The sequence below is a fragment of the Monodelphis domestica genome, chromosome 1, assembly GCF_027887165.1.
Source record: "Monodelphis domestica isolate mMonDom1 chromosome 1, mMonDom1.pri, whole genome shotgun sequence".
Lineage (NCBI taxonomy): Eukaryota > Metazoa > Chordata > Mammalia > Didelphimorphia > Didelphidae > Monodelphis > Monodelphis domestica.
The window spans coordinates 305,633,430-305,660,549 of NC_077227.1; the positions used below are offsets into that span (position 1 = coordinate 305,633,430).

General features: G+C 33.6%; 2 protein-coding genes across 9 annotated transcripts in view; one reads left to right on the plus strand and one right to left on the minus strand.

Moving 5' to 3' along the window:
- GNPNAT1 (glucosamine-phosphate N-acetyltransferase 1) overlaps window positions 1-10,411 on the plus strand; it is a 40,009-nt gene extending 29,598 nt beyond the window's left edge. For all 8 annotated transcript variants that reach the window (XM_056811092.1, XM_001369328.5, XM_007473345.3 and 5 more), the window contains 5 exons: window positions 3,019-3,186; window positions 4,087-4,149; window positions 4,720-4,847; window positions 6,002-6,063; window positions 8,164-10,411. In XM_056811092.1, coding sequence (XP_056667070.1) covers window positions 3,033-3,186; window positions 4,087-4,149; window positions 4,720-4,847; window positions 6,002-6,063; window positions 8,164-8,308 — 552 coding nt within the window. In that variant the 5' untranslated portion in view covers window positions 3,019-3,032 and the 3' untranslated portion in view covers window positions 8,309-10,411. The remainder of the gene's footprint in view (window positions 1-3,018; window positions 3,187-4,086; window positions 4,150-4,719; window positions 4,848-6,001; window positions 6,064-8,163) is intronic.
- Window positions 10,412-13,279: 2,868 nt separating this feature from the next.
- The window catches only part of STYX (serine/threonine/tyrosine interacting protein), a 37,108-nt gene continuing 23,267 nt past the window's right edge, over window positions 13,280-27,120 (minus strand). The window contains exons 5-11 of the mRNA XM_007473347.3: window positions 26,824-26,884; window positions 23,827-23,863; window positions 23,238-23,277; window positions 23,109-23,159; window positions 21,625-21,697; window positions 15,734-15,827; window positions 13,280-13,766 (exon numbers count right to left, since the gene is read on the minus strand). Of these exons, the coding sequence (XP_007473409.1) occupies window positions 13,693-13,766; window positions 15,734-15,827; window positions 21,625-21,697; window positions 23,109-23,159; window positions 23,238-23,277; window positions 23,827-23,863; window positions 26,824-26,884 (430 nt within the window). The 3' untranslated portion in view covers window positions 13,280-13,692. The remainder of the gene's footprint in view (window positions 13,767-15,733; window positions 15,828-21,624; window positions 21,698-23,108; window positions 23,160-23,237; window positions 23,278-23,826; window positions 23,864-26,823; window positions 26,885-27,120) is intronic.

Below are 27,120 nucleotides of genomic sequence, written 5' to 3' on the forward strand. Positions count from 1 at the left end.
ATGATTCTGGACCTCTATAGTATACTATCCAAACCCCACTCCTCATCCCCCACCCCCAACTTTCCTATCCCAGAGTTCCAGCCAAAATACTATACATCCCTTCCACTGGGCTCTGTGGAATGCCTGTTCCATAAGCAACAAACTTCCCTTCATCTTTCTTCATCTTACCCTCTCCAACTTCTTCCCATTTACAAGTTATTACTGAAACTTGGCTCATAACTCAGCTTCCATGGTCACCCTTCTTTCACTGGTCAAGCAGTTGGAATAGTCCTTGTTTTTTCTTGCCAATTCCATCTTCTCCCCCTTCTTCTGTCACTCAGCAACCTCTCCTCTTTTGAGATTCAAGCTATTAATATAAAATCAAACCCATACAAAACCAAAATCCCATTAGCTGCTGTCTGCAAATTCCCAGGCCATTCCTCTTTTGTCCTCAATGAGTTGATACCTGGTTCAAAGTTTTTCTCTCCTTCCCAACGCCTGCCTTGTATACCAAAGGATATACATATTGATTCTCCCTCAAACACTATAATCACTCATTTCCCCAAGCTTATTTCCTGTTACCTACTTCTCCACCCACAAATGTAACACCTTCATGTTCAAAATGTCTGAAATGCCTTTATCTCACCATAAGAGGCTTTTTTTAAACCTCTCCTGTCTTCCCTTACAAAATCTTTTTTCATGCACATCATGATTCCCAACCCATTGATTCCTCAGTTATCTTCCAGACCATCTCCCTAAACAAGCCAGCCTTTTCTCATTTCCCCATCTTGACCCCTTGGTGAAACAATTCAGTTTTTTCTTTTATTCTCAAATCCTTAGTCCTGCCAAGCCTCAGCCTTGGATTACACTCACCATTTGCCACCTTCACTCTTAAGGCTAAATGAAAGTATATAAAATTAGTTAAATGCTCTGAGTCTACTACAAATTTCCATTCCATTACTTCAACTGGTCCTCCACTGTTGCCAGGAAGTCCTAGTATATCTGCCTTATTAGCTCACCATCTCACTCCTCATTGTTTCTTCCAAACTTTTTCATCTCCAGCCTTCTGCCACTTTCTTCTCTTACTCCTGCCAAGGATAACCTATCTAACCCATTTCAGTCTCCTCCAACAAATTGCTTTCATTTTCATTGTCATTTATTTTCACTCTCCCTCTCTACTGGCTTATTTCTTACTCCTATAAACATTCCCATGTTTCTTCTATCTTGGAAAAAACCTTTACTTGAGCCTTCTATCCCGATTAACTAGCATCCTCTGTCTCTTCTGCCCTTTGTGGACACATTCCTTAAAAAGACTATCTACTGTCTTTCCTCTTATTCTCTGCTTAACCCCTTAGAATCTGGCATCTGATCTTATCATTCCATTGAAATTGCTCTCCCACAGTGAAGCAGTGATCTCTTAGTTGCCAACTCTAATGGCTTCTTCTCAGTTCTCATTCTCCTTGACTTTTCTAGAGTCTGTCTTCTCCCTAGGTTTTTGGAACATGATTCTTCTGGTTCTCTCCCTACCTATCATTCTCTTTTGATGAATTCTCATCCAGAACATTCCTTTGAACCATCAGTGTCCCATATGGTTCTGTCATAGGCTGTCTTCCATACTACTTCACCTGATCTGATGGATCATCTCTATGGTGACAGTTCTTAAATCTACCCATCCTAACCCCATCTCTCTGTTGACTTTCAGTGTTGCATCTCCAGTTGCCTTGCAGACATCACAAATGGGATTTCACCTCAGCATGTTCAAAATAGAATTATTATTCCCCATAAATCCTCCCCACCGCCCATCCTAGACTCTTCATTCTGTTGCTAAGGCCTGTTACATTCACCTTTGTAACACCACTGGAATAGTCTTCCTTCTCTTTTGGCACTGGTACCATTCTGTTCCAGGACCCCATCTCTTTATAATTTCTTTTATTAAAAATCCTTACCTTCTTAGAATCAGTATTGTGTGTTGTTTCCAAGGAAATAGAGTGGGGTTAAGAAATTTGCCCAGGGTCACACAGCTATAAAATATTTGAGGCCAGATTTAAACCCCTTATATCTCTTTCATTCCATTGAGCCAACCACCTGGCTGCCCCCAACCCCATCTCTTTATGAACCCAGACTATTGCAATAGGTTAATGGTGGGTCAGCATGCCTTCTCTCTCTCCCCACTTCCAGTCCTTGCTCCATTCAGCCACTACACTGTTTTTCCTAAAATGAAGATAAGATCATGTCACCTTTTCCACTCAGTAAACTTCAGTGACTTCTACTATCTCTAGTAAAAAATGAAAAATCCTGTTTGAAATTTGAAGCCCTTCATGACCTCCTACCTTTATGTCTTCTTACATCTTGTTCCCCAGAACATACACTTGAATCCAGTGACACAGACCTCCTGGCTTTTTCATAAAGATGATAATCCATCTAACTAAAACCCTATCAAACATTTCACACAAAATTAACAAAAGCTAATTATAGTATAGTGGATAGTGCTGAACTTGGAACCAAGAAAACCTAAATTCTGGGGGCAGCTGGGTGGCTCAGTGGATTGAGAGACTGGAGGGCCTAGGTTCAAATGTGGCCTCAGACACTTCCCAGCTGTGTGACCCTGGGCAAGTCACTTGACCCCCATTGCCTAGCCTTTACCACTCTTCTGCCTTAGAGCCAATACACAGAGTATTGACTCCAAGACAGAAGGTAAGGGTTTAAAAAACAAACAAAAAAACCCCCAAACCCCTAAATTCTTGGATTCAAAAAGTAGTTTTAAGACCAAGACCTAACCTCTTTGTTACAGGGTTGTTGTGGAAGTCAGATAAATGCTTGTTCTAACTAATGTGCTCTGTGAATGTGAAATTATTTTTAAAGCTTCTACATAGAAACACTGGGTTATAGGATTGAGAGGCCAATTTTTAAACTGCCTTCATACCTTCATTATCTTTTTCTGTTATTTAAGAAATTTCTTTGCTTAGCAGAAATAACTTTAAAAATCAATTTTTTTCTGAGACAAAAAAAATTTTTTTGTACAAATTATTTTAATTTCAGTCTTCCCTGCAATCATGAGTCCTGATGAAACACCTATGTTTGACCCAAGTCTATTGAAAGAGGTGGACTGGAGCCAAAATACTGCAACCTTTTCTCCAGCTATTTCCCCTACACACCCAGGAGATGGTTTGGTTTTGAGGCCTCTTTGTACTGCTGATCTAAACAGAGGTATTGACTAATTTAATTTCACATTTTAAAATCATGACTCTTTTATTTTTCAATTAGGACGGCTGTAAATGTTAATATTTTGTTTATGGCTAATATATTTATGATATATTTTTGCACCTGCATTTAAATATGCATGTTGAAATGCTGTGTTCAACACTAAATTAATTAGATATACAGTGAAGACAATTTAAGAGGAATTGTAGAGATCCACGTCTAATGTCCAAATTCCCTTTCTCCTGGAAAACTTGGTTTCTTCTGTCATCCCTTGAAATAGCTTACTAAGAGCACTTTGATTCAGAAGAGTCATGTATCTCTTTTCATGTCATAGGAAATTATTAAGTAGATAAGATTTCTCCTATAAGAGTTTTCTTAGATAACCTATACTAGAGAACTCTTACATAAAATGAAACTGATTATAGATTATCTTTATATATCAAATTAATATGCAAGTTGAAAGATTTAATTCTAGAGTGACACAGATGTTGTGAACTTTAAAGCAAATATTTCCATCTTAAATCTGAAGAATGTTTTTTTGATGAGGTCTATAAGAATGAAAAACAAGATTTTGTCCTTTGAGAAAAAGCATGTTTGTTTTAAAAGTAGTTTCTATTGTTTATGGATACAGTTCCCATAAATTCTGGGATAGCTAAAAAATGCAATTGGTGTCATTCATGAGTACAGTATTTCATTTCTTAAAAATAGATGGTATTTCACCTAAATACTAAAAATTAAGAGAACACAACATTTAAATGCATTTATTGGGGGGAGGGGGGGCAATAGTGATTATATGTAAAAACATAGACCCAAGGTTTTACTTTTTTTCCGAAATCCAAGAATATCAGTTTTGTTTTGTTTTTAAAATTAATGTTATTTCATATGAAACTTATTTTTCTGAATTAGGATTTTTTAAGGTACTTGGTCAGCTGACAGAAACTGGAGTGGTCAGCCCTGAACAATTTATGAGTGAGTACACAAATTATTATTTGTTATCTGAAGAGAATAGAGATGGTTTCTTTTTGTGGATTTGTTCTGCCCCATTCCAGGTCTACACTTGGCAAAACTGAGAAGATATAAATAGAAAAATTATTCAAGTATTTATTGCATGTGGCTTATTACCAAAGTTAGACTATAACAAGATTATACATATTTCTGTGGATTGATGCAACTCTTCCTCTGAGTTGGGAAATTTCTCATGCTGTATAAAGATGACATAGCATGGGCTTCCTGAATGTTTTTTTCTCTGGGGACCTACACACTAAAACTTGCACACACACACACAAAAAAATCATAAAATCATTTGCCTTATTAAAAACACAATAGGTGTGTTAAAAAAAATTTTTTTTAATGTTATCTCCATTTGAGACTGGGGAGTACTCAAGCTCTAGGTCATTTTTCATAATATATTATTTTTTCCTCTTTAATTTAAATTTGAATCTAGGTGGTAGTCTATACTTATTAGGCAGAACTAGTGGTTCTATGATCTACTCAAGTTATTCATCTACCATATAATGCTGTCTTTTCCTATTCCTGCAGAATCATTTGAACACATGAAGAAATCAGGGGACTATTATGTTACAGTTGTAGAAGACGTCACTATAGGGCAGATTGTTGCTACAGCTACTCTGATAATAGAACATAAATTCATTCATTCATGTGCAAAGGTAGGCTCCTCCTGTTACAACCTGAAAGTAACTTTCCTTGACAAAAATGGGATAGATGCATTTAAACAATATTAGCATTAAAAACAGCTGTAGAAAAGCAGTGGACTTAAAAGTTGAGAAACCTGGTTTCCAAATTTAGTTGTGATAGTTACTACTAGTCCTGTGATTCTAAGTAATTCACTTAACCTACTTGGTCCTCCTTAACTTTAAAATTAGAATAATACAGAATAATACATAATAGTCATCTGTCCACAGGGTTTTTGTGAGAAAAGTACTTTGTCAATTTTAAGTGCTATATAAATGTCAGCTATTATTAATTTCTATGAAATGTATCTTTTTTCATTGACTCATTATAAAATAAAAATCCGGGAACACCCCGGAAAATTTTTTGGTTCCTAACTATAACAAAATCATACTTAATAATGGAAGCTGGTCTTAGGGTATACTAATTAATACAAAGAAAAACAAACATGGAGAGAAGTCAGTAAGAAGTAATTGGTGATAGAAAAAAACTCAGAATCAGGTAAAGAAAAAGATCAGTCGTATGCATGAGATCTTAGAACAAAAGATCTAGAATACTTAGGAAGGAGCTATACTTGTTGCTACCTTTAAAGGCAGCCATTTTCTTCCAAAAAGCCCTACTAATTTCAAAGCATTGATGAATGGTTTTCAGAAGAGTCTCTGGACTTAACTTTACTTGCACCTGAAGTCAGTGGCAGAAGTGGAAACAAGATAGACTTAAGATGACAGCACATGGCTGTCGATTTCTGTGTGAATTCTAGTAAGGACGAGTTTCTGTAAGGCAAAATTGTGAGTTAAATTATTGCTTTTTTTAAAAAAAGGTGAATTGCTGCTAAACAAGGCACCTTTAATAGTTATAAAGAGGTCACTTAGGTCTAGAAAAGTTAAGGTCACACAGGTCATAAGTAGAGCTGGAATTTGAACCTAGGTCCTCTGATTCCAATTCTAGTACTTTTCCTAAAATACTATATTGCCTTCAGGAATATTAGACGAAACTGTATTCTGGTAATGATGCCATACATTTATAAATGATACACGTTTCTCTTCATCTACTCAAAATGATGCCAATAATGACTCATTTTTAGATAAAAGGAACCCTTTTCAACTAAATATAAGGATTAATATTTTCACAGAGAGGCAGAGTAGAAGATGTGGTTGTAAGTGATGAATGCAGAGGAAAGCAACTGGGAAAACTGTAAGTATTTTCCTGCAGAAATATAGATTCTTAACATATAATAAATTCTTATCTAAAAGTTCTTATATTAGTATAGCTTTTATGTTCACATTTAAAATAAAAAGTATTCTTCAATTAGCATTCAAACATTCAAGTTAAAAGCAAGCAATACTTTTTGGTGGAAATGTTTAAGATATGAACTTTACACTGGCAATAATTATTAGCTAGGACTTAAGAGAACACTGGAATGTCACTTCATGATTTTGGAATCCTGGAAAGGACCTAGGGAATCCATGCTATCATGCAGTCTTCCCTAGCAAACAATTTTCCAAAGACCAGCCATTTGTCACTGAGGTACAATGGAAAACATTGTAGGTTTGAAGTCACAGGATTTAGATTCAAAACTTGGTTCTGCTACTTGTATGACTTTGCTAGTTCAGTTAAGCTTTTTAAGCCTCAATTTCTACATTTGTGAAATAAATGACAAGATTGGGTCTCTTTTAGCTTTAAATCTGTAACACATTGGCTCAACTTTTAAAAGATTTAAATATATGAGAAATACTATATATGGAAATTCACTAATGGTCTATTCATTTTAGTACCTCATAAGATAGGGAGGAATATGATTATTTCTTATGGCATCAACTTCACCAATTTATCACAGTCTTAATACCATCATGGATTTATAAGCATGTTTATAATGCATATGTGTGCATATATATATCCTAAGTAGTCAAATCTATTTAAAATTATAGGAGTGCTTTTTTGGTGCCTTGTTCAAGATTTAAAGAATTGGGAGGGATAGAACCTCTCAATAAGACATAAAGAAAAAATGAAGGAGGAAATGAAACTGTTGCCTGAAGAAAATGATGTGGTCACACAAGAATTTTACTGACCAATTTAAGATTATTTTAAAAACAAAATTTAAAACTTGTATTAATGCCTTTTAAAATTATATTCATTTGGGGGGCAAGCTAAGGGTAGCTCAGTGGATTGAGAGCCAGCAAGATCTTGAACAGAGATCCTAGGTTCAAATTTGGCCTCAGACACTTCATAGCTGTGTGACCCTGGACAAGTCACTTAACCCCCATTGCCTAGCCCTTACCACTCTTCTGCCTTGGAACCAATACACAGTATTGAGTCTAAGACGGAAGGTAAGGGTTTGAAAAATAAATAAAAACATTAATTTCTGCCCTTCCCAATAAACCTTGTGTAACAGATTTTCAGGAGTACAAAAGATGAATATAAAAACGGGGCATTAGACCCAACATATCAAAAGTACTAATCCCAGGATGGTTAGAAATAACAAGTTTTTACTCAGGTATGAAATAAATGACCATACAGGTTTCTTGTTCATTTCAGTCCTTGACCCATTTGGAGTTTTTCTTGGCAAAGATAACAGAATGGTTTACCATTCCTTCTCCAGCTCATTTTACATGAGGAAACTGAAGCAAATTGACTTGCTCACATTCACACAGCTAGTAAGTGTCTGAGGCTAGATTTGAATTCAGGATCCTGACTCCAGGCATGATACTCTATTCATTATGGCTCCTATAGCTGCCCTTGACCATGAAAAATAGAAGTTAATCAACTCTAAATTTTTTTTAAATATCACTTAGAATTTTACTTGTTTCAGGTTCCATCTAATTATATTTTTTCTACTCTGGTTTAAGGAGAATACTTCAGAATTGTTTGAGTAGTTCTAGGGCCATGAAAATGTCCCTTCCTAGAATCTATGAAGTCTAAAATATGGTCTTAAAAAAGGATTGTTTTTATTCTTTCCCCTGATAGGATTTTTGTTTTGTTTTCTGACAAATGTAAACTATTTGCAGCAATTTTACAAACACTAACATCTTATTTCCATAAATAGTTTTGCAGTTTTATGCATATGTAAAGAGTGACATCTAAAAATCTTAAAATTAATATAAAGGTGGAGATTTAGTTATTTCACATATAAACTTTAATGACATTTAAAATTTTGATTTTTAGAAAACTCCTATGAAAGCACAGAAATTTATCTTAAAACTGCATGCTAACAAAGGGCTGCCATCAAAAAGTCATGATCTCCCGAAAGTTGTTCAAAATGACTATTTTTAATTTATTGGTTTATTCTTTTTTCAGGTTATTGTCAACTCTTACTCTGCTAAGTAAAAAGCTGAACTGCTACAAAATTACTCTTGAGTGTCTCCCACAAAATGTTGGTTTTTATAAAAAGTTTGGATATACCGTATCTGAAGAAAATTACATGTATCATAGGTTTAAGTAATGATAGCAAAAATCATTTTTAGAACGTCAGCAAAGAAGTTTATTGCTATTAGGATATTCTTTTGGAAAATCAAAGTATTTTATTGCTACAAAACCCACACCCCTGCCTCCCCCCAAATATTGGAGAAATATTTTAGTCACAAGTTTGGCATATTATTAGATTAAATTAAATTAAATTAAATTGGATTGGTGGAGCATGATGTTATGAAGATGACTTTTAACCAAAGGAATCTATTTTTAACTTGAAATTTTTCCTGTATTTTTCTAAAGTTGGGATTTATTTCTTTGTAGTCAAAGTATAGAGTATATGTTTACTATCTGTACTTCTTATTCAAAAGAAACAAGATTGTCTAAGTGAATATTCTGTAGTGCACAAAAATTATTACATAACTAATTTCTTTAGTTATTATCAAAACTTATACTGACATGGGTTTCATTGCAGGCTGACTTCACTGAATACAGAGATTTTGGGGAACACTAATAATAATAATACTGGCAACTATCAGATTATGACATTATAAAACGTCACATATTTTAATTTGATGTATAAAACTTATTGAATATAGTTCTTATGGAGGGGAAATAAAATTCAAAATAAGGAGCTGTTTTATTTGTGAAATGAATGTAATATAGCTCCTTTTATTTAATTTGATTTCCACTGAAATCTGAGCATCCATATTTGTCTAATATAGATACCACACACTGTGGCAACCTCAATTTCCCCCAATTTTGAAATCTCACAGCTTTTCATTCATGAAAACTTACATTGTTTCATTTACCCTTCTAATTAACATTTTATGGAAAAATCATTGCGTTTGTTGCATTCATAAAACTCGATGGGGATTTTCTCAGTGATAATATGCACTTTTTAGTATTTGCTGTTTTCCGATTTTATTTTTAGGATAAAATAAAAGCCTAAAATTACTATTCAGCTGACTAGTTTTAATAATAGAATTGTAAATTTTTTATGTGCTTCCTTCTAATCATTTTTTAACATCGAAGACCTCAGGTAATGGTGTTATTTAGATAATAGATATTTTCGAAATAATGGAAGATCATTTATTTTCATCATCTGCTACTGTATTTGCTTTGTTTCTCATATCCATCAGTGGCATAATAGCGTGTGCTTTTCTAGATACACATTTTAAGAGTATTTTTTTTTTAATCAACCAAATTTTTTTTAGTGAAAGAGTAATAGTGCTCACATTTTTAGTAAGCCATAAAAGCTATTCAGAATTTTATGAAAAAAGCAAAATTGATTCATATAGTTGACTTGAAAACATGTGAAATTAATAGCCTTGCCCTGCTCATCAGTGCTTATCCTCAGTGAAGAAAGCATATTAGAAAAAAATGGAGTACAAAAACAAAAAGGAAAAATCACAGCCAAGCTAGAGATTTATTAGAACTTTACTTTCAATGATCTATATCACTAGATTCTCTTGAGATGATCCTCCTATGAATATATAGCATATCAGAGTCCCTTAGATGTTATTCCAATAAAGTCTAAATTCTAAGCTAAGGACATAGATTACTTTTGAAGGGCTTTTCTGAAAGATACATGGAAGAGGGATCAGATTTATTCTGTTTGAAGTCAGAAGGCAGAGTAACTAAACAATGAACAGAAGTCGCAGAAAGGTCAATTGGGACTTCCCAGGAATTAGAGCCATTTGAAAGGTAAATGGAATGCCTGAAGTGGATTCTTAGACTAGATGATCTTTCTGATCTTTTCCAACTCTGAGTCTATGATATGTCTACTTTCCACAAAACCATTTGTTTAGTTTTGCCTAAGCAAATATAACTTAAAAAACAAACATCAAAATGTTTTGGTGATTTTAATAGATTCAAAACAACTGAAATTAAGGAATTTAAAAACCTATTCACATTTTTGCATAACTAGACCAGTCTGGACCACATTCTTAAGTATTTAAGTGTCTTGGGTTTTGAGACTAAAAATGTAATTTTATTTATTCATGGTAGTAAGTGGGCTAACATCACTGTTTAAAATGAATAAATTCTTTTTTTCAGACACGATGGCATAAGATACTAAATGTATTTTGTATAGTTCAAGTTTCACAAAATAAATTTGCAGTATTTTGTGCCAGGCCTCACAGCCTCTTATTAAAAGTAGAGTAAATCAAGCACATTACTTACAAAGACATAGCCTGTTCTTTTTGAATAATTTAGCTGCATAATAAATTACAACTATGTCAGTAAAATTTGAGTAATTCAGTATACATATTGAACTATGAGGTACGACATCTCCCTGTAGGAAGAAGCTAGCACTTAAAACTGGTTGTTTAAAGTGATTTTTAGCTCCATGAAGGAATTCCATCATTCAAAAGCTGTGTACAGTTCTGGAGATAATTAGCAGTTTCAGTTATGAAATATTTTTGAAAACACAATCATTCAAATGAATACTGATATGAAATTTTGTATTTGTATGTAATATCTTAGACTGGTCACTGTTTTAACGAATGCAGGTGGTTGTAGACATATACTGTACACAAAATTGAGGTCTTGATATGTATATCCCAGCTTTTCAGCCCAGATTTCACTTAAATCACTAGGAATAAAATTATAAAGTTAGAAATGTCTAAGAGGAAACAAAGGAAAGGAAATATTTGACATTTTCAGACAATATTTCTTGGTCCTGCTCAAGCATTAGATAAAAAACAACAACAACATTCTACTTCAAAAGTTAATTAGTGGTAATAAACTTTCTCGGTAAAGCCCACACCTTAAAGAAGTAACCGGCAAGCAGGTTACTTTAGTCTTAACTTTTTTTTGTGGACTAGAGAAAGCACATGAACAAAATGGTTAGAAAAAAAATTTTAATTCTATCACTTGAAACAGAATCATTAGTCAAATGTTACTGTTTTCTTCAATAATAAAGTAGATTTTAATGCTGCTGTGTACATCATGCCTATGTCTGTGATATAATTCTACTTTAATTTCACTTGTGCCTATATTGCACATGTACTAGATAGGCTTAAAAACTGTAAAGAAAGGGCCATATGTTACTCAAAAAAAGAGTTCTCAGTGCCATCAGTCAGAAGCCCAGTTCTTAGCATTCATCAAATTTAGATGAATATAGGTCACAGTGACAACAAAGGAATCACAAGTCCTAAAGTTGGAAAAATAAATAGGAAACTATTCCATTAGGGAAAACAAAAGTCAAACAGCACTCAACAGAAAGAAAACCTGTTACCAGAAAGAAATTTGCCCATATGCATTAATTTCAATCTCTTTGAGACACTAACTACAAAGTGCTACAAAGGCACTTCAGTGAAAGCATATAATCAAAAAGTAAGAAAACAAAATCAAAAGGTACACAGAAATTAAAGTGCAATTTAGATATGTATTTCTCTAAACATATGGAAGTTTAATAATAAATAATAAAAAGGAAAACATTTTTAGAGCTAAGATTGAACTCTGAAGTCTTTTTAACAGTTGTTTAAACTGCAAAATCACTACCAAAAAAAGCTGCAGATTATCAAGCACTGAAAGTGACTGGTAATTAGTGCTAGATGATATTTATATATCACTGGTGATCCACATAAAGTAAAAGCTGTTACCTGACATCACCAACTGGATTTTGATCAAGTCTCCATTGAAAATCTGCAATGTAGAAGCATTAATGCTTCAAAGGAATAAAACTATATATTAAGCAGAACTGAACACTGGACTATTCTTGGGTTTTGTAAGGGTTATTATACTTGGGCATTTTTAGGTATTTAAAAGATTACATAACTCATATGACATTCACAAACTATTCATTCATTCATTCATTCATTCATTCATTCATTCATTCATTCACATTAGTCAAAAGTATATACCAATCAAGTGGGACAACATAAAATGTCTTAGTTAACTAGAAATATTAAGTAAAATATTCTCCCCAAATGTTGCATGATATAATAATGTATGCTTTTACTGGCATTATTTAAGGGCTTAAGGGTGGGCAGAGGAAGGAAGGGATAGAAACAAGAGTCCAAGATAACTTATTACTAAGAGGTAAAATATACTGTGTTGCATAGTACCTTTTGTAGCTATCAGGGAAAATCCATAAAACACTCAAACTCAACTTTGAGAAAAATGAAGTACGGGTAAGTTTTGTTTGCGTGTGTTACCCAACAAAAATAAAAAAGGCTAAAAGAAATTCATTTCTCTGTTTCAGCACTTTAGAAAAAAGCAAAAAATCCTTTCATATATAACAACATTTATGTCTTTAAATAATATTAAGCCCAAAGACCCATTTGCTTAAAACAACACTTATTAAGTAACCAATCCAGAAACCATTCCAAATATCATTGCAAAGAAGCTTCAAGCTGAGAATCTCATACTTCATAAAAAAGATAGCACAAAATGGGTTAGGATGAATGTGGTCTATTTTTAACAATTTGCTCAAATTTTTACAATATGCTTTATACTTAGTTTAAACAAAGTCGCTAGAAGTAATCTAAAATATTTTTGTAAACATTTTCACTACGAAGTGCTATCCAATTTGTAGGCCTCAATAAAGCTAATTTTAGAAATAATAGAAGGCACTTTTCTACTTAGAATTTTTGAAAAGTAAATAGTAAATAATGACATTGTACATGTTGTAACCTGTATTTGGAATAGTTCTGGACAAAGAAAAAAGGCTAAACATTTTCCAAAGAACACAGATACAACTGACTTTCACCAAAAGAAAATCCAAAAAGGAAATTCATCATAAACATCTAACTTTTTTCCAGAAATAATGGCAAAAATAGGTATTTTCCTTTTCATTAAAAGTTTTGCCAACAAGCTGGGCCAATGCCATGATTTTGAAGTGTATCAGTAGAAATCCAAGGACAGCTTCCAAACATGAAAGGGTGATCAAAGTACATAGCCTTTTACTTAAAATACGGCATATTCTTGAATTAATATTTCTTGAAGAAGCTCAACCATAATTGTAAAATTATAAAAAATATATAAACAGAACACAAAATGAATTTTAACAAACTTTTTAGTAAATTGTTATAAATTACAAATAATCTTATAAACGAGCCTCCCCAACTTGCATTTTGTTTTAAAGTAATAACTTTATATCATACAAATAAAGAAATTTTCAAGTATGAAAAGTGCATTATTGCAATAATACTTCTTTGCAAGTTCAAAAATCTTGTTTTATAATAAAACTGTAAAGTGTAAAAAAAAAAAAGAATAAAACAATCAGTGCCATCTATTCAAGAAGTCCATCATCTTCTTAAAATGTTGCTTAGCAAGTTGTAGAGAAAGACATTTGGAAGCAACATGTAATTGAAAAGAAGCTACTTGTGTTTTTTGCCATTTTACATTATTGATGTATTTCCCCCTTCACATACAGGAATTTAAACACTATAATATTGGTCTGAGGTACCATCATCCATTCTGTGCAGCTGCAACTTGCATATTTCCAAATTCCTCCTCTTCTTCATGTGTACGTTTTAAGCTGCCTGAAAATTATAACAAACAGAACAGAAGATGGGCTTTTAAACAGTTGTCAACATACATGTAGGTGGCAAATCATGGTTAAAATCTGTATTCACATTTGAAGCTAAATTAACAAAGGAATTTTAATAACAAATAATATAACAATATATAACAATAAAACAAATAAATATCAAAGTGTTGCAGGAAACTAAAAACTAACAGGGAGATTGAAGACTTGGGTGAAAGGGAGTAACAACTATTTTAAATTCTGTTGAGATACCCATCTTAAAAATTGTGTCTTTAAAATACCTTAAAGAAAGCAATGAATTGTAGTTTTATGATAACTCTAATAGTTCAATTAAGTCAGACCTTTCTACCAGGAATATAGAAAGTCTTCCAGTATTTTCAGAGACTTGGGGGAAATAATATTCAACATACACATTTCATTTTTAAAATATTATTTTGTTATAATAGTGATGTACAGTATGTACAATATATTGGTTACAGCTGTAAACATTAGTGTCAAAGAGCTCGTGAAGTAGTTTCATAGTTGCTACTTCCAGACAAGGAGTCATAGCAGATCATCAAGAAGTTTCCTGGAATATGGACATCTTTCAAAAAACTATTTGAGTTTGAGCCATTTAACTCAATAGAAATAAAAATTTCCCACAATTATCTAGAATTTCCACTAGAAAATAGCAAGAGATATTTCTTTATCTCAATGAAAGAAAAACTGTAGGGAACAGAACAAATTAAACAAGTGAGGAGAGGTAAAACCTCATCAGTAAAATCACTCTTGCATTACATTATTTAACCCACAATAATCCCACAGAAGAGACCCTAAAAGTTTTTTTTACATAGAGCTACATACTGATGAATATTTTATGTTCAATGGGAAGATTCAAGCATAAAAATAATTGATCTTGTACTCTGTTAAATATGAGATTCTGAGCAGAACTGTTTTACCTACATCTACTTTCTTATTTCTGTGTAGTATAATTGTATTAGAAGTCAGGAGACCTGAATTGTAGACTGCTGGTTCTACAACTACTTTAATTTCTCATTAAGGGAGTTTCCTTACTTACAAAATGGGAATCTGTGAGAGGTATATATAATTAGAAAGCCAGCCTTTAGGATTCAGATTAGTTGCATTGGAAAAGTTTCCTCACTAAGATGAGTTGTCTACACCACTATAATCACAAGCCTGAACAAAAATAAAATCAAAGTTTAACCATCATTTTGACAAACCTCTCCAAATCCCTTAACCACGAACTAGCTGTGTTATATACAAAGAAAATAGCATAGAAAAAAAATTCCAGGTCCAAACTTGTGATTACTTCTTCTACTAATGCAGATCTGCAACTTGTATGTAACAAAGATGCAGAGCTTGAACCCATGTCTTCTTGATAACGACATCCTTTTATCTACTATGAAAATGAATCAATAAAGAACATATTTTAATAGCCTGCCAATGATAGGTTGGTAAATAACGTGCTTGTTTATAATATGATCTGTGGAACAGAAGATCATTTTAAGAAAACTTCAATAGAAATGTATGCTAGAGATTATTTCAGGAGTTCTTAATCTAGGATGCATGAATTTACTTTTAATATTCTGATAACTATTTAAACCTATGTATTTCATGCATTCAAAGATGGAGTTCATTGACTTCATCACACTAGATTGTCAGAGTCCATGACATTAAAAAAAAGGTTAGTTAAGTAGATTCTCACTCTATTTTAGATGGCTAAATGTTTTCTTAGTTGACTAACAAGGCAAGACACAAGTCTGACAAAAAAAATTAGCTCTGATGTATACCACATGTATATGATTTTCATACAGATTTACCAAATATTTATTCTGGAAAGCTTCTGTTCTAATTCAGCTATTTCCCCCACCTGGAAAGTTCCAATTGCCTAGTATTGGTTCAGGTGAACGAAAACAATATTAGTTTATACCACCTTTGCTAAAAGCTTAAGAGAAGTCTCACCTGTAGTACCAGACTGAACAGATAATGATCTTTCCAGTTGCAGTGGTGACATCATCTGTATTGTTAATTTTGCTAGATAAATGGCTTCATATTCCTATTTTTAAAAAAGTATTATAAACATAGAATGAATTCCTTCATAAACACACATAACAAACTCAGGCTACAATGAAGTTATCTGACTTATGTATTAAATAGACAATAATGAAACAGAAGAGCTAAGTTCTAGAATTGTACAATTCTCCATGGTCAAGACAGCTGGCTATATAAGCGTAATCAGCTTTGGGGCTTAATTCTGTAAAATGGGAATTATACCTGTCCTACCTTTCTCACAAGATTGTTAAAAAAAAGACTGAATGAATTTCTTTGATAAACCAATTAGATGGCTCGCTTCATGGACAAAAATCAACATTGGCTTTATAATTCCTTAAAATCAAGAATTGTAAACCAAGGATGTTTAATCTCAAGTATTTAGTAAGTGCCTATGTATGCTGGGCACCCAGATAAGTGCTAAGGAGACAAGATAAAAATGAATATGTACTAAAAGGCTGTACAAAATGATACAAGTTAACTTTAGAGAGTAAGACAGGCAGCTAAAGGTAACAGAAAAGGCATATGGATGACAGTACCTAAACAGGATTGAAGGAAGTCAGGGTGAATTATGGAATGCATCGAGGGAGGTAATGTATAAAAAGGTTGAAAAATGAGGTAGGATTGTATTGAGGTAAGAGCTTTAAATGCCAGAGGAATTTATACTTAATGGGGAGCCAATGGAGTTTACTAAATGGGGGTGGGAGACTGTAGTGGCGTTTGACATGGTCAATCTACACATCAGAAAAATCACTTTATTTAGGCAAGATATACTGAGGATCAGAAAAGTTGATGGTTAGATGATAGAAAGTAGTTGGATACAATAGATATGGAGCTGACAATATGGCAATTAACTAGACATCTGGCACGAAGGAGTGAAAAACTAAGGATCATGGTGAGGTTATGAACTTGGGTCACTAGACAAATGGTGATGTTTTTGATAGAATAGGGAAGTTTGAAAGCGGGGTGGTTGAGAGGTATGATAATGGATATGATTTGGGATATGTCAAGTTTGAGATGTTTCCAGAACATCTAATTTGATATCTTAGTGTAGGAAATTGGTGGTACCAGCTCGATGGAAAAACTAAAGTTTAGGAAGGAATGGAGCAAGCTATTTGAATCTTGATTCAGATCTGAATTTAAATCTGACAATGGCAGAAAGATTTAAGGTAATAATTAGTTCACTCTGGAAATTATTCCACATAAAAACAATAGAGAACACCAGCCAGAAAAATATGATAAACTACCAGTTTTACCGATTTAACCATTTCATTTCCTCATCTGTCACTAAGAATATATATATATATATATATATATATATATATATATATATATATATATATATATATAATACCCATTATGTACTGGGGTCTTGGGATACAAGGAGCAAAAAAAAAAAAATCCCATAGACAAAACATATATGTATATGTATAAGTATATACAAAAGAAATATATGGGAATTAGGGAGAGTATACTGGTAGGCGGTTAAAGGGGAATCAGAGAAGGCTTTGTGTAGAAGATATTTGAAGAAGTGAGGGATTATTTGAGACATATGAGAAGAGGGAGTGCATTCTGGGCAATGGGACATCAAATTAGAACAGGAAGTTTCATATATGAAGAACAAAAAGGTCAGTTTGGTTAGATGAAAAGCTCTAATGAGGCTAGAGAAAGATGTGTTGGGGCTAACTTAGAAACTTAAAAAGTGCAAAAAAAAGGATTATTCATAGTTTATTCTTTGGCAATGTGGAGTCACCCGAATTTACTGAGCAGGAAAACTGACAGTGTCAGATCCGAACTTAAAAAAAAAAAAAGAAGAAGAAGAAGCCATGTGGAAGATGGATGCAAGCAAGAAACTTAAAAGGCAGACTGGTTAAGAAAGCATTGCAACAGATCAGGTGAAAGGTGATGAGGGCTTGACTCAAATTGTGGCTGGATGAGTAGAGAGGAGAGTACAAGGAAAGCAAAGAGTCTAAAATAGTATGGTAGGGCCTACAAAAGAAAACAGGGAAGTTTTTGTAAAGGGGAGAATTTGGGAGAGGAGATAAAAAGCTCTGGTTTACATAGGTTGAGTATGATTTATTTCATCTAGTCCATTAGGCAATTGGTGATGTGGGGCCTACAACTCAGGAAAAATATTACCTATAGCAAAGAGATGATAATCAAACCAATGGGAACTGATGAGGTCACCAAGAGCACACAGAAAGGGGTCCAGACACAGTTTTGGAAGACTCCTATAGTTAAGAGATGTAATATAATGATAAGGAAACTAAAAAGGAGAGATCAGACAGGTATGAGAAGCATAACAGTAGTTTCATGAGAACCCAGAGAAAAAAGAGGAAGAAAGGGTGATAGTATCATATTCAGCAGATAAGTCAAAACGGATGAGGACTACGAAAAGATCAGGTTTGGCAATTAAGAAACTTGTTAACTTTAGAGATACAAATTTCAATTGATTAGTGAAGTCAAGACCATATTTAAAAAGGCTGATGAGAGAATAAAAGGTAAAGAAAGATGGTGGAAGAGGTGAGCTCTTTCTAGGAATTAGGTTCTCTTATTACTCCCATCCTAGAATGGCAATTTGGAATAGTTTGTGCTCACAGAAATGAATTAACGTGATGTTGATTAGGAGCCAGACCTATAAAGTGAGGCATTAAAACACTGTTCATTGTAGAAGACAGCATTTGAAATCATTTTGTGGCCAAATGGGTGTGCAGTATTAAAAAAACCACCCTGACAAAATCAAGATGGATATGAAAAGACTTCCAAGTGGCAGAAAAAGTATAGCTGAATTCTAATGCCCAACACAGAACTAGAAAATGCATCAGGACAAAACCTAATCAGGAAAAGTCACAAAAAAGTAAATAAAATTACATTTTCCCAGAATAGTCAGCAAAAAGAGAAAGAGAAGTTAACATTGGGAGCAGAGTCTAGCTAAGAAAGGCTATACAAACATTCCAATGCTAGAAGAGACTATGGACCAATGGGCCAGATTCAGCATGGAGAGGGCCCAATCTTGTAAAAAGCAAAGAAATAGGTTTAGTGGACAATTCTCATCACACAGATGCAGGATAGAATGAATAGAGTACCTGCATATAAGGAGGAAATGTGTTAGGAGTTTTGTGGGCATTTGGCATATACTGAAAAAAAGGCTCTAACCCCAGGAGTGGAGTGAGGTCACAGTTCCACCTCCAAACTCAAGCTGAAGCTTCTAGGGCAGAAGTCCTAGACCAAGGGGGAATCTGCAGTTCTGTCACTCTTGAACCTGCAGAGCTCAAAACAGGAGGGCATTGAGCAGACTTAAGCCTGGATCAGACCCCTCTGTAAGAACTAAAAAATATACAGTTGTCCAGTTTGAGTTGTCCCTGAGAGTTTGTAATAAAATGAAAATCAACTACCCCACCCCCAAAATAGCAGCAGGAACAGTCCCTGCCATTTCCTCCAGAAGTGTACAGAACCTAGTCCTAACATCAAGTCCAAAGTCAGAAAGTAGGCTAGAAGAATGAGCAAACAAAAGAAGATCTATTATGGTGACAGGAAACCTCAAGGCACAAACCCAAAAGAGAATGGCTTCCAAACATCTACACACGAAGTCTCAAACGTCTGGGTACAAGTTCAACCAGAATTCCAGGAAGAGATGAAGCAAAAAAAAAGGTTTTTTTTAAGTTAAAATTTTTATAAATGAAATGAGAGCAGTAGAAGGAAAAAGTGGAAAAGAAATGTGAACTATGGAAGAAAAATCTGGAGAGGGAATTCATATTCAGAAATACAAAAATTAAATCAATAAACAAAACCCTGAAAATTAGATGGACCACAAAGAAGATATACCATATTAGCACACAGAATACCAGCAACAAGTTCTCTTCAAAGCCACACAAATAACATCACTATCAATAATAGCGATCACATCACTATCAATAAAATTTTTGGACATACATGTACACTGAGTAGATTTATTTATAATTACATATGCTACTATAGAAAAATTGTGTACATCATATAATCTTCACAAACATAGAAATTCTTAAAAGGATGAGGTAAAGATGAAATAATATTTGATCCTAGAGGCAAAGGAGAGCCCAGTGACATGGTCAAACCTCCACCCAAGGGAAAAAACCTTGGCAATTATGTGAAAAGTAATTTGAAGAGACAAGAGAACCAATTAAGAGGCACCCCAGAAGAGAGTTGGTAGTTATATAAGTAAAAGAAGGAGACAGATAAGTGAAAGCAAACCCAAGATTTGGAAACTTGACTACTATATATAATATACTACTTAAGTTAACCTTCCTACTGGTATTGGTCACCCTAACTATGGAGACCACTGATATAAAGCATCCTGTAAGGTAGGTACTACCATTTTATATGTAAGGGAACAAAAGTCTCAGAGAAACTTGCCCATGGTTATATGATTATTTAAGTGTAATAGGAAGCCATGTATCTTGATTCCAAATCAAGCATTTTTTCCACTCTACCATGTTGCTTCTCTAATCCTATAAATTAAATAAAAACTTGTCTAATCTTGTTTTTCTTATTAAAGACTACCAATTATTTGAGGTTGTTTCTAAGTTTCAGGGTAGCTTGATGTCAAATAGTTCTAACTACTCTCATCTTCTTATAGTTCTTTTAAATGAGGTTTGCTGTTTCAAATTTTTTTATTGATAACTTTTGACTTTATTTATTGATAACTTTGACTTTATCCTATAGTTCCTGTAATACACCATACTTTATTTCCAAATATATCCCTCCCTCTATATCTTGTAACAATGAATGAAGAAGAGAGTAATTAAGCAAAATTAAACAACAGACAAATGCATTGTTATGCAAATCTCCCACCTCAACAAAGGGAGGGGAGGTGACTTTCTTAAGCTTGGTGTCCAAGTGTTCAGTTTTGGTTAAATAAAGTTTCAAACAGAGATAGTTCATTGGTACCATAATAAAAAATTAGGATTGAGTTGCAGAATTTAAGATTTGGAAAGGGTTTCAGCAACCATCAATCCAACTCATACAGCACCAAAACTCCCACTATAACATAGCTAACAACTAGTTATCTATCCTCTACTAGAAGATGTCCAAAGAAGGGGAATTCATAACTCCTTAAAGAATTCCATTTCACTTCTGAATGTCTCTACCTCAGGAATTTTTCCTGGCATCAGGTTTAAATTGACTTCCCTGCTGTTGGTTATGTATTTTGAGTCAAGCAGAACAAAGCTAACTCCTACATAATGATTCTGAGTCTTCTCTACTGCAGGCTAAACATTCCCAGTTTCTTCAATTGCCCCCCTCATTTGTCATTGCTTAACTATCCTGGTTGTTCTCCTCTGGACATTTTCCAGATCATCAATGTCCTTTAACTGTGGCCCCTAAAACTGGAACACTACACTCTAAACACAGTCTACTGAGGAAAGAGTAAAGAGAGACTATCAATTATTTCCTAGAAGTTATGGTTCTCATAATATAGTTCATGACTCTTATTAGCTTTTGTCTATACTAAACAATGTGCACAGAAGTACATAAAAGGAATCAATCTCTGTTTGCAAAGGGCTTTTAACTACAATTATTCTTTGATTCCAGCTATTCAACTTGTTCTGATTTTATTTAATAACATTACTATCTAGTCCACATCTATCTATAGTAGAGTAGGAGAGATATTATAGTATCTTAGTATAGTAAATTAGTGAGATAGTATATAATAAGTTAAAGATCTTAGAATAAAATAAAGCACTCAAATTATAACTACTACCACATTGGCAATCTTATCTAATGAAGCAACTGTCTAAGTGAAGAATAAGAGGAGTGACAGGAGTTACCTGAAGCTGATGGACAAACCCAGCATTAGGATTAATGCAGAACCGCCTTTCTTGAACATATGTAAATGCTTCCCTTAAAAATTAAAACAAAAACAAAAACTAAAAAAGTTGTACTATAAATATCACAAATTTATAATTCTCTGCTGAAAGGCACAGTGACCAAATAGAGAAATCAGACATGCTATCAAGCATGACCCAAGTTCAAAGCCTACTGCAACAATTAGTAGCTATGTTAACAATAAGTACATCACTTAACCTCTCAGCCTTAGTTCTCTTATCTGTAAAACAAGAGATGGGAGGTCCTGGATTCAAATCTAACCTCAGACACTTCCTGTGACCCTGGGCAAGTAACTTAACCCCCATTTCCCAGCCCTTACCACTCTTCTGCCTTGGAACCAATACACAGTATTGATTCCAAGACAAAAGGTAAGTGTTAAAAAAACAATGCAAATTAGTATGATTATGATATAAAATAGATCCAAAGGTTACTTCTCACACTAAGATTGTCTCTAAGATCATTTTCATTTATATTTTTATAGCCATATCATTTTTCTATCTAGATGGGAAACTTTGAAAAATTATCTTGGTAAAAATAATACTTATGTTTTGAGATATAGTCAAGGACCATATAAAGTTTTTACAAGAGGAGTTATTTTTCTTTCTCTTTTGGATGGGGCAGGGTAAAGGAGAGAAGAAGGGGTTGTGAGGATTCCAAAAAATAATAGAGGGCAAGAAACCATAGACAAGCAGTTACATGTTGAATTTACTATATGCTTAAAAAAGCAAAGCAAGTGCTACATAGTAGAAATTTGCAATTTCATATTCAAAGGAATCCCTCTCTATTCTACAGTGAAAATTATAATGCTCATTTTATTTGGTGCTTGTCAAGTTCAGAATAATTTTTTTTAAAGGAAGATTATCTTGGGTGAGAAAAATTAACTACTTACATTTAAATTAAACCAAGGGGCAGCTAGGTGGGCTTAATGGAAGTCCTGGGTTTAAAATCTGGCCTCAGGACTCTTCCTAGCTATATGACCCTGGAAAAGTCACTTAACCCCCACCACCCAGCCTTTTACCACTCTTCTGTCCTAGAATCAATACACAGTACTGATTCTAAAATGGAAAGTAAAAAGAGTATGAAATAAATACACTTCTTTTTAATCTTATATCATAGGACAAAATATAACCAGTTTTTAAAATGTATCAAATGCAAAACATTTGTTTGCCAAAATCACTTTATCTGTTTACTACCAATGTGGCACACAAAGGGCCTTTCATGTTGTTTTCTCTTTTAAACATCAATTTAACTAGCAATATTAAAAGTTCTTCTAACAAACTGTTATTCCTGTCAAGGAGGTAACCACAAAGTTCTATGTAGATTGGTGATAAATAATTATAACAATAGCACTTTTCCCAATAAAAATAATGCCAAAATTCCTTTTTGCTACAAAGACTAAATTGGGAAGATATGAAGTACTTCTTACCTGTATTTCACTCCAAATGTTTCCATAATGTATGCAATAACTAAGGCAGCACTGAAAAGAAAAATACTTTTAGGATAACCAGTCAATATTACTCATGAATAAATGCTTATACAAAGGGTAGCCTCGTACCTTCTGGAAATTCCCGCATTTCCGTGGACAAGAACTTTTCCTGAAAAACAAAAATTTTGTAGTCTAACATAAAATATACTAATCATTGCATAAATATAAGTCACAAAGTAAGAAATATTTCCTCTCTTTTAAAAAAGGCTTCTAAAAGACATATTTCTTTAAGGATTTTGTTAAGAATTAAAAAGCCTCTTCAACTCATTATATTTGTACTAATTTACATACTGCAGTAGGGGATTTTTATTCCAGAAGTGTGATTTATTGTTATAGGGAGCCCCCATGAGGAACTTTTACTTTACCAAAATAAATCAGTAGCTTGTTTATAACAGTTAAAGCATGATGATGCACTAGTCTTTGGGCATAACAAATCAAAATTTTTAAAGCTGGACACATCAACAAAGTTCTATGAAGACATAAAAAGCTCAAATAAGAATAATCATCTATGTTGAAAAATTGGCATCCTTGTAAAAATGTAAATAAACTTGCTGTATCTTATATTCTAAATCAGTAGCCAAACAATTCAGATTTTTAAAAGTTTAAAATCCTCTCCACTGATAATTAAGATTAACTAATGAAAGAAAATACAATTTACCTCCTGTTTGTAAACTTCCATCAATAAATTCTTTAGTCTGAAGATAAAAAAAAAAAGTTGCAAAAAAGAAAACAAGATCTACAAAAAATAAATCACATAAATGAAAATAGTTCAAATATACATTTTTTAAAATGAAAAAGTTACAGAATTTGGGGATATTTTTCATTTTAAAACATTTAAGAATTACTATTTTTATGTAACTGATGAAGGATAACTTTGTTCACTTGACAAGTTAAATTTTCCCCACACAAAAAAACCTCAAAACAAATGAAAAACTAATGAATGACAGTGTCCCCAAAAAACTAGCTCTAATTTGTTTTAGAATAAAAATATCAAATATATCCAGAATTCCTAGGAAATGAATCATTCTAGTTTTATCAATTTTCCTAAAAGCTGAAGATTAAAATAAATGTTTTCTGGTAGTTAGTTGAGTATCATCTTGAAGGCAATGAGAGGCTAACGGTGAATAAAAAGGGTGCTATACATTATAAAGGAATTTTGAAGGGTAACCAGTGTAAATGTCATCAAAGAAATGCACATGTGAAAACAGTGAGCTGGTCACATGACAGGAACAAGGGGTAGCCAAAAGAGGATTCCCTGTGCTTAACTGGTCTCCTAGCAATGTAATGGGAAAGTGAAGGTGGCCCTCAGCAGGTCAGACAGACCTCCTGTGGACACTTAATGCACACTATATACTCTTATTAAATGGCATAAGGACAGGACCTTAACATATGTATAAGGAAAGATGGATGACAAAATTCCCTCTATCAATATAGTTTGAAATATTTTCTGTAACTTATAGTAGTTGTCTAGAAAACACTTTATGAAGAGGTAAAGTGACTTGCCCAGAGTCACAGAGCCAATATGTCAAAGATGGAACATGAATTTGAGGCCTTCCTGACTCTGAAGCCACTATTCTATCCACTATGCCATACGTCCTCAATTAAACAGTAAGGTCAGTCAGTTAAATAAATATTTATTAAGTGCCTAGTATGTGCCAGACACTGTACTAAGTGCTGTTTAGAACTAAACAAAATATATTTGCTTTTGGATGGGTTGATATGGCAGAAAAACTATAGCCTGAAAAGAGGTCCTCTCAAGGTTCTTGATGACAGTGGTCATTTATATCTTTTTCATAAAGAGTGAAACCTGTAAGGAGGCATCACTCCCTAGGAATAACAACATCCGATGTAAATCAGCGAATCAAAGTTGGCAGCCTTCTTTCCAAAGTGTCTACAAGTTGACATCACCAATGCTACTGATGTCTGGGTTCATGAATGCTATTTGAAACATGTATGATTTCTATAGCACTAACACAAATGAGTGTAAAAGAACTTCTTTGTAAGATTATATCAATTTTTCTGTTTCCCATGTATGTAACCACCTTAAAAATCTGGGCTACAGTGCTATGGAGAATTTCCTCCAACATTTAAGAACGTTAAAACATTATCATCAAACTATAATACTTTTTATTTTTTTGAGACCAGGTCTCCTTATTTCAACCAGTCTAGCAATTCAGCAGCTGATTCAGACTGATCAGCATGAAAGCTTTGACCTGCTCTGTTTCCAACCTCGGGTAGTTCACACCTTCTTACACAGCCTGGTGGGCCCCTGTACCAAAGGCTCACTGATACTGGTCTTAATTTGGATACCTAATCAGCTTTAGCCCACTGCAAGATGAAGAGATCCACTAGTTTTAGCCTCCCTAGTAGCAGGGTTTGGCAGTACCTCCATATAAAGCCAAATGACAATACTTCTGAAAACCAAGCCAGTCTTTTACAGCATCTCTATAATGTTTAGATAGAAGGCACATTTAAAAAAAACAAAAAACTCATCTTTAATGTTATAGCATTTCAAAGCACTACATGAACCAATTTCCTCACAATATCTTTTTTGATACCCTGAATTCATATGTTGAATCAGTGAGGTTAACCAGTAGCAGGCAGGAAGATGTAAAAACTATTACTAGATAGATGCTTCTTCAGGATGAACACTACAATTGTCCAGCATTAGGAAAAAGTCACTGCTATGCCTTTAGCATGGGCACAGTGATAAACACCAAACTGGCATCTAAAATGACTATTTATACACACTGCAGAAATGTGTCCTAATGTCTGTATGCTTTTAAAGAAGTACAATGATAGCCTGAGACTTAATTAGCCCTGTTAGAACTATAGGAAGAGCTGTCAGTCTGAGGCCAGATTTGAACCCAGGACAAATCCTGTCTCTAGGCCAATCCACTGAGCCCCCAGCTGTCCTCTTTATCTGCATTTTTGATAAGCATATTACTTATGCTTTTATTCAAGTCACAGATTCAGAATACAATGCCTAGTAAAGATAACTGGGTGCACCTCAATAGAGAGTTGTCATATAACTGATTTGCTCATTTAAACCAATTCTGAAAACAAGCAAACTGAACTACTAACTAGTTAGCCAATATATTGTTAACATGGTTATGTTACAATTCCCATAAAGGAGGATCGTACTTTTCAAATAAATGTGATTAACAAATAAAGTAACAATTGGCAATATAATCAAAGATTTTTCTCAACTAGTTCAACTGGAGCTATCTCTGTAGTAGAAGAGTGAACATCCACAACAGTGAGTTTATAAATCCAACGACAGAATGTAAGATCCTTAAGAGTACCTAGCACAGTACACAACATAGAGTACAAATTTGGTATTGCTTGTTGTTGACTGATTAATACCAAAAAGGGGAAACGACAGTATGCTTTTGGTTTTCTTGACTCAGTCAACTTTGATAAATGAATGTAAATTGGCTTCTACAAAATATTCATGTGCACAAATATATTTTAATAACAAGTGTCATTTAAACATTCGAGGATAGTTGTGAAAAAAGATACCATAATTCTTAAAACACCACAGAAATATGAGTTGTTATTACTGGATTCTTCTAGAAAGGCAGAGTAATTCCTTAGATAAATTCAGAGTTCCATTCAAAACTAAATTTCAGTAAGAGTCAATTGTGATACATACCATGGGGAAAAAACGTATTATATTTTCAACTGGATTGTCTGCAATATCCAGTACTAAATACCTGCAAGTAAAATAATTTGCTGTATTTAAATTTTAATTATCTTTATACAATCAAACAATAATGAACATTTCTTAAGGCTTCACTATAAAATATATCTCATTGCTTTATAAACATTCTCAGGCATGATAAAGCAAACATTCTCATTTTATATAAGGAAAATCAAATGACACATATCTTAAGCAGGTTAAAAGAAAATACTAAAAGATACATTTCTTTTTAGTCTCAGTCCCTGACCT